At 48.0% G+C, this 8,101-nt stretch overlaps 3 protein-coding genes across 3 annotated transcripts; 1 reads left to right on the top strand and 2 right to left on the bottom strand.

The window, feature by feature from the left end:
• Positions 1 to 25: 25 nt before the first annotated feature.
• Positions 26 to 369, bottom strand: FOXG_03240 (alanine transaminase; the record flags this gene model as incomplete). The annotated part of the gene is made up of 2 exons (XM_018380852.1): positions 26 to 31; positions 88 to 369. 2 exons carry the CDS (start codon positions 367 to 369, stop codon positions 26 to 28), a joined length of 288 nt encoding a protein of 95 aa, XP_018237224.1.
• A 2,936-nt stretch (positions 370 to 3,305) lies between these two features.
• On the top strand, positions 3,306 to 3,595 carry FOXG_18513 (50S ribosomal protein L33; the record flags this gene model as incomplete). The annotated part of the gene is made up of 3 exons (XM_018398623.1): positions 3,306 to 3,318; positions 3,378 to 3,494; positions 3,552 to 3,595. 3 exons carry the CDS (start codon positions 3,306 to 3,308, stop codon positions 3,593 to 3,595), a joined length of 174 nt encoding a protein of 57 aa, XP_018237223.1.
• Positions 3,596 to 3,806: 211 nt separating this feature from the next.
• FOXG_03239 (uncharacterized protein) lies at positions 3,807 to 7,903 on the bottom strand. The gene is made up of 6 exons (XM_018380851.1): positions 7,651 to 7,903; positions 7,195 to 7,592; positions 6,277 to 7,140; positions 5,995 to 6,223; positions 5,844 to 5,948; positions 3,807 to 5,788 (listed from the first exon to the last, which is right to left on the bottom strand). Exons 2-6 carry the CDS (start codon positions 7,346 to 7,348, stop codon positions 4,138 to 4,140), a joined length of 3,003 nt encoding a protein of 1,000 aa, XP_018237222.1. The 5' UTR covers positions 7,349 to 7,592; positions 7,651 to 7,903; the 3' UTR covers positions 3,807 to 4,137.
• Positions 7,904 to 8,101: the final 198 nt, after the last annotated feature.

The following is an 8,101-nucleotide window of genomic DNA, read 5'->3' as shown; positions in this document are numbered from 1 at the left end:
ATCGCGGATAGCAGGAACACCAGTGCTAGCACTGTAGGCACCAACGGAGCCGATCTTGCTCAGGAGGAACTTGGCGCGCTCGATCACATCGGTCTGGTAGCCAAAGTGCTTGGCGAGGGCCTCCTCGTTCTGAAGTAGTAGAGGGTTCTCGAGAAGACTGGCGACCTGGCGGAAGAAGGTGATGGGCTTCTGGTCGAGCTGCTGAGGGTTGCCAATGTTTGCAGAAATAACCTGTTTGAAGGGGAGATCGCCGGTATCGCCCTTTGCGATCTTGGCTCGGTATTCCTCGGACTTGACAGCAAGTTCACCACGAACGGCGTACTTGGCAGCGACGACTCGCTGGTTGATGTTCTCTGAAGTCAATCTCATTTTGGCAGGATAAGTAGAGAAGAATGAGGTAGAGGAAGAAGAAATCGAGGTATAAGGATAAAGGTGACGATGGTAGTGGGGAGTAGTAGTAGAAGCAGAACTTTTTGGCGGGGTGAGTAAGGGTCGCGGGGTAGATGTGGCAGTAATAGATTTACTCCAAGCGCAAGCACGGGGGCTAATCTTATAGTCTGTGTAGATACCAAAAAAGTCGAACGAGTTAGCAATTGAATCATCCAATATTTATAAACCAAATCAAGCAAATTGTCAGTGCTTTTGTAGGCCTGAGTTTTGCGTCAAGGGGAGAGAGCAAGGTGAAGAAGTGAGGTGAGGTGAGGTAGGTATCAGACAAGGATGAGATAGATACCCGGTAAGAGAAAGGAAGAGGAGGGGGAGGAGAGGAGCATACAATGAGAGAGTATTACACCAGAACAACACTATTGTCGGTGTAAGAGGGTATCGTGAACTAGGTAAAGATCAAAGAAAGAAGAAACTCGACTGAGTCAGGAAGAGAGGGTAGAGCCTGATACAAATAGACCAGGCAGACAAGACGAGACGAGACGAGACGAGACGAGACGAGACAAGAAAAAGACTCGGCTCAGAACTAATGTCTAATAGAAATCCCCATGTAGACAAAAGCATGCGGACATGGTAGCAGATGGATGTTACTAATAAAAAGCAGAGCAAAGAAAAGAAAAGACCAAAAACCCTTCACTAACTAATCCACTCTCACCCACTCACCCACTCACACAACACACATCGCCATCGCCATCGTAACCTTGGGCCGTAGCGCAATCCACGTCTGGGGACGGATGGAGACCCGGAGTGGATGCAGATTGTGCTGTTGTAGACAAACACCTCAAGTAAGATCAAATCATGGGGTCCCCAAAATCAGCGCATTTTGCTTGTGATTGCATGACCTGAGCGCATTGTCCATGACGAGGTAGACAAATTGAATGGCTTCAACCCAATCCGATCAACGGACGACATCCGGGGCGCTTTGGGGGAGAGCGTGGAGAGAGCGTGGGTGACCTGGAGACAAGCAAGGGTGCTCCAAATTGGATATTGGGGTTGATTTTCGAGGTCCGGAGCCGGGACCCCAGGAGGTCACAGACTCTCAGACTGAGACTCAGACCCATACAGACGCAACTGGCGCCGATTTTGGTTGCTGCACATGACCATGACTGGAATTCATGATATCCTCTCTTCCGGTCTCCGGGCACTTTGTCCGAGGCCATCGGAAGGCTCCGAATATTGATAACAAGAAAGAGATACACGGCAGCAGAATAGGTACTCGAGCTCCCGAGACCAGCCGGACTCTATCTCGGGTACAATACCGCTCTTCGGCATTCGCTCTCATATCAGAAGTGAAAAAGAGGCGGCTGAAAAAAGGGCATGATAAAACGTAATAGGTTGAAACAGAACATGGATAACAAGGTGCAGGGGTAATGACAGTGCAGCTGCAACAAAAGCCATGAAAGACAGTTATAAGAGATCCAATCGAACGTAGTGCCTTGCGCCATATCTCTCGGCTGCCTTTCTTTGCCTTGTCTCCTAGATCATCTTCCAAGAGCACCTCGCTCCCGTTTCACTGGGACCGGACCGGCCCTGCAGACTGGGGCGCAGATGTATATAAAGCAAAAACACGCAATTGGGCGAGACGATAAAGAAAACCCAGAGAAATCTTCCATAGAAGTTCTCAGAAAAACGTACCTGAGGAAGCGGGCCGCAGGGTGCTCGCACATCGTTGACCGGACTCGTTAACCTCGGGGCTAGCAGCCAATCTCGAAGATTTTAAAGGCGGCTGACATCGCAGCGTCTGGCCGAAGCGGACCGATGCTACGGGATTTCGACGGGCTAGCATTAGATGTTGACGCCAGGAAATAATATTCTGTGGTATCTTGTCCCGGGCGAAGCTGTGGAGGCGTGGAGCTTTGATGCGGAACGAAACAAGGGTGCTAGCTGCTGAGACGGTAGTTGAAGGAACTGCCGTTCAAAGTATAAGTACGTGCAAGAAGAAAAAGAAAAAAAAAAACACCCAAGGATTAGAAGGTTGGGAGCGAAAGTTACTCTGTTGTCTGGCCAGATAAGCTACTCACTACCTTTTGAGCTAGGAGATCATATAAGATCCCGTCAAAACGCTACCACCTCGCCGCTGTTAGGTCTCGCTTATTCCCGTGGCGGGTAAACCGTGACTGAGAGCTCTAGGGCGCAGATATATCTGGGAGTCACCGCAGATCCGATGCCGCAATTGTGATTGTTGACGAGAAATAGAGAGAACAGCGCGAAACAATGTGTTCAAGTCAAAGAGGGGCAATGACCTTGTTGGGGTTGTAAGAGCCAAGATTGAGATGGTCACGCTTGGGTGATCAAACGCACGCTACCTAGATAATCTCTGTGCAACATTCACCTCTGAGATGCTTGGGACGAGTACGTTCTGGCTTTTTATACCGCTTGTTGACGTTGTCTCTCAAAGAATTTGCCCGATATCGTGGTTGGTGACATTGTGTGCAAGGGTTTAAATAGTCGAAACCACCGGTCTCGGATCAAGTACAGTAATCTTCTCGGAACCAATGGATCCTTTCCCCGAATGTCTTGGTTGTATAGTGATACCATGCAGCATTTAGCCATGTCGCGATAGCTACCGGTACCTAAGCTTGTGTGGGAAGACAGCTAATACAATAATGTCAGATAAGGTACAACACCTTAGACACACAGCTTCTCATTGGTCAACCATATTTTTGAGTCAAGTTCTCGGTGAATGTTGCAGCTCTCCTACTCACCGAGAAGATTAGTGGGGGTTAAATAAGGATGGCAGTGGGCATTACGGCGCTACGTTTTGCCGACAGCCGCCTAACGTCGCCAGTATCCGTAAATTCTCTACTATCACGGCGACTGACGTACAGCAAGATCAAGCCATCTGATCCACGTCAATTAAAATGGCAAAGAAGGGTAGGCACATACTCTCACGATGACTCAATTAGGCTGTTGCTGACTCGTTCCTCTTATAGCCAAGGCTCGCCTGGTGCATGCGCGCCTCGTTTCCATGGCCATGACTGGCTTCTTCTATACCTTCAAGCGTCCCAGAACCGCACCCATGATGAGCATGTTAAAATACGATCCCATCGGTACGGCCTGACATACTGAAAATATCTGGAACCATCAGCTAATTCTGTCAATGGCAGTGCGTAAGAAGGTGTTGTTCCTCGAAACCAAAAAGAGGAAGTGAAAGCCGCCCAACCTCGCTCCATCATACCTTATTCGATACAAGAACCCAACAATCGAGTTTCTTGTGTGAGCTAGACTTGGCTCTTTAACTGCAAGCCACGACGTACGCGCCATGTAACACTACACTAAAGAGCATCACTGGAGTTTTGGGCATCAGGATCCTCCTCTTCGAAATGCGACTATACATGTACAACATAGACCACAATATCGTCCTGATGATATGGCTGCATTCGTATACCACTAAATTTAACGACCAGACTATCATATTACTGTGCCTGCCTTGTGTGCGAGCTCTGTCTAGGTATTTGGGTACAAATGATAAGGTGCAAATTGTTGTTCCATCCACTATTTACACATTGTCTTTTCAGATCGCCAGATGCCTACCATAATTCTTCTACAAAGTTGAGCCTTCAAGTTTTGGTCGCCCATGCTCCCTCAGAATTGATAGGTCTAGTGATTGGTGAACCTGCGCAGTCCCCAGGCCTATGATATTACTACATCATGATGATTACCCTGCAGTCTTTGCGTTTGTGAGCATATTAGTTAAACTGCTTCGAGTACGTCTTTCGGATCACATGGCGTGTTCGAAGCAACAAAGGTCTGTCTGTACTTTTCTGTACTCTCGGGTTGCGAGTCGGCTGGCGCTTCGTCCAACTTGACTCGTTTAACGGGATAGGCGATATCCTCTTCCTCATCCACAAAGGAGATACTGTGCTTTTTCCCGATACTACCGTCATCCTTGCCATCTGGCAGAATCTCTTTGGCAAAATCCTCCATAGTAGGGAAGTCCCAGTTAAGACGTGCAGGCTTTGACTGAATTAAACCCGACAGAATCTGTTCAACCATCTCGGGGTTGCTACAGCCTGTAGCCGAATTGACTTTAGCCATCACAGGCCTGTTGTATTGACTATGATTTACAGGTGGCCTGACAGGCTCGGTTTCCTGCGTTGAGGCAGTCGAAAGCCGTAGGATAGATCGAGGATTGGAGACTTCTCGGCGCCTTGCTTGCTCTTGTGTTACCGACGGGGCGGTCGCCGGTGAAGATGCTTCCAATGCCGGGCTGGCTACGACGACTTTACGACGATATCTTTCTCCCTGGCAATGTAAATCAAGAGTAGTGAGGTCACTTAGACTTGCTGATCCCTTCGTGTCAGCACTCTTCTCTTGAACACACGAGTTAGACTCTTCCGAGCGTTGCTCATCAAAGCAAGCCGACTGAGTTCCAGTCTCTCTCTGCCGTGGTGCATGGGCGCCGACAGGTTGCGATGTGATACCCAGTTGCTCATTGACCCAATGGCGTTCTTTGCTCAGGTATAAAGCGGTAGACTGCATTACCTGATTGAGATCAACCATTTTGTTGAATGTCGTGTTTAGACTTTCAACCCGAGGAACCCGCTCGGTCATCCCTTCTAGCTGGTTCTTCAAAGCATCGATTGCTTTGAGATCTTGGAGTTGTCTCTGGAATAGTTCTCCATTTACACCTGAGTTGCCCCCCAGAGTAGCAAGCTGATTTTGTAGGTCGTGAGTTTTCTTACGTTCTTCAGCCAACGTCTCGCGCAACAACTGAGACTCTGGACCACTCGATGACATTCCTTCGAGTTGCATCTTGACTTGTTGAAGATGTGCCGCTACTGTGGCGTGCATGGTTTCAGACTTGGAAATGTCTTTCTCCGAAGCAACCCTTTCCTGTTCAAGCTGTTTCGTGAGTGTAGTTTTGATCTCACAAATAGTTGCCTGCAAGTATTCCTTGCCCTGTTCGTCGTTCTCATGCATGTAAGTTTTCATGAGATCGAGCTTCTTAGTCCATTCTTGAGAGATCTGCTGCAGGGTTTCCTCCAGTTCCCCGATCTTTGATTCACGGTCTTGAAGCTGTTTTGCGATCTCATCACCAAGATGAGTTGGGAGATTTTCTTGCCAAACTGAATGACCAGTAGCAAGTCTGGCTAGGTTTTTATTTGTTTCGTCGCAGGTCTTCTGGGTCGCGAGAGTTTTGGCAGAAATGTCGCCTAGATGCTCAACAAGAGCTTGGTGTGTTTTCTCATGCCACTTCTGGCCTTTCGATTGAGTCTCCTGCTGATCGGCTATGTTGTTATGCAGCTTCTCGAAGTGCTTCTGGATGGTGTCTTGAAGAGATCCGGCTGACTGTTTTGCATCGCTTTGAGACGAGATAATCTTCTGTATCTCAGACATCAAACTGGAAGCTCGATTAGTGCATGAAGGAAATGAAATGAGAGATAAGAATCACATACCAGGAGACAATGTTCGTTTCTAACCTATCCGCCATCATCTTGACCTCTTCATTAGTCAGTTGACCATCACTGCGCGACTCCAAATGATTGTTCATCAGCTCGAGTCTACACGTTGGTTAGCAAGATCCATTCAGGAGATATGTTGACTTACTTCTCCAAAAGGGTGTCTGTTAGCCTTCCCTGTTTCTCACTCCACTCATTGTACTTCTCGTTGCTTTCCTTTAGTGAGGGCATATCAGAACGGAACGTTTTCACCTCATCCAGCAAGCTTGATTCCGTTTTCAGACGGTTCTGAAGTTCAGTCGCTGCTTCCCTTTGTCGATTTATTTCCTTCTCCTGATTTTCAAGCCTCAGTTGCAGCTCGGAAATTGTGTGTTTTTCTAAGCAATACAGTCAGTCTCTGGTTGTGATACAACATAATCGGCGATCTTACGTTTCTGTGCTTCTTGCTCAGACTCAGATCGATACTTTTCAATGCAAGATTTGAGTTCTTCGCGCTTCCTGTGACTGTCCTCCAGTGCTAGCTCAACTGCTTTGGCCTCTTTCTCGCGCCTGTCTCTCTCCTTTTGCAGCTCATCGTTCGCTTCTTTGTGAAGACCACGAGCCCGTGAGAAGAGATCCTGCTGTTCTTTGATAGCTTCATTAAGCTTTGCCCGGTGTTTGCGATACTTTTCATGAGTGGCTGCCTCGCGATCTCGAGATTTGATTAAGTCGGAGCGAAGAGACTCAATCTCACACTGTAATCTTTGAGTTTCCTTTTCCGCCAGAGATCCTTCTTCTTGTAACTTATCAAGGCGACTCTTCGAATCTCCAATCGCGGAATCTTTTTCCGATATGAGTTGCAGAGACTTGTCTAAAGCCTTCTTAGTGTGCTGCAACTTACCCTCAAGAAGTGTAATCTCTTGAAGGGCCTCCTGACGCTCAGCTTCGGCGATCTGTATACACTCATTCCAGTATTCAGCCACGTTCTGCATTGCAATTTTCTTTCGGTCAGGCTCAAACGTTGGCCGAGGATAGACTCTCTGTTTAGCAGAGCGTTTTCTGGAGATATTGCTGCTCCTGGAAGCCGGGCGATCATTGTTCCTGTCGGACACTCTATGGTATTTAGATGCCGATGGGGGCTGAGTCGCCCAGTGACCACGGGATACACGATTTCGAGACTTTGTAGTGGTCATGGGAGTCCGGGGAACAGGGGTCTCCAGGTCACCACAAACGCTGGAGGAGGGCGCTTGATGCGAGACTCGGTCAACACGCGTAATATGTGGAAGGGGAAGTTTTAGATCTTCTAGTCGGTGCCCTAGACTTGAGCTTTAGCGGGAATGACTATTGAACCTTGTGATTCGTAACCTACCATGGCCTTTGATGTGAGGCGGAGAAATCTTCGTTTGTTTTTCCACCTGTTGAGAAATTTGAGCTTTGGTAGCCTCTTTACCGAAGCGAGAAGCATCAAAGAGAGATCCAATTTCTGTTGGAGGTGGTGCGTTTATATTAGAAGCTTCCGACATGTTTTCATGAGAGAGCTCAGACCTATCGATACAGATGACTGATGCTTCACCAGGGCTTTCTCGTGTAGAATGTTTCTCCAATGGAATTAGGGTGTGACTCGAAGAATTATCCGACCGACCTGTGAGGTTTTCATTGTAAAAATGAGAGGATCTCTCAGAGGGAACTTTGCCCCCTGTTAGACCAAGCTCAGGGAGATCTAAAGGTGCTGCAGGCCTATGGATCTGGACAGGAGCGCGTAGTGGACTGAGTGGAGAGTGTTCAGCAGGAATGTTTGTTGGCATAGGAAAGAATTGAGAATTACCAGCTGCTTGAGGCTGCACAGGTTTAGGTTTCCGCGAGAACTGTCCAGGGCGAGGAGGTTTCTTTTCGGCAAAGCAGAACCCTTCGGCCATTGTTGATGTCGAAACCTCCTCTCTTGGTACCGAGAACCTCCTGAGATGAGGCTGATTCAAAACTGTATCAGGGGCGGCCTGAGAGTCCGGGATGGCCGATCCGAGTTTTTCGAAATTTCTTTCATCTTCAACATGTCGAAAAGAGATCAGGCTGCTGCCTCTACTGAATGGCGCTCTGGGTCTCGGGTCTGGTGAGGCGGTCATCGGCGACCGAGTAGCTGACAGGCCAGCTAGACCTCACGGCTTATAAAAAGAAAAAAGAAAAAAGAAGATCTGTGTTACGTTGTGATGTAAAAAGGGTATCGTTGACTCTGAGTAGAGGGGTGATGTGAAGAAGTTGAAAATGACAACCTGAATTGG

This window comes from Fusarium oxysporum, chromosome 8 (genome assembly GCF_000149955.1).
Source record: "Fusarium oxysporum f. sp. lycopersici 4287 chromosome 8, whole genome shotgun sequence".
Taxonomy (NCBI): Eukaryota; Fungi; Ascomycota; class Sordariomycetes; order Hypocreales; family Nectriaceae; genus Fusarium; species Fusarium oxysporum.
This window is presented reverse-complemented; position numbering and strand designations above follow the sequence as displayed.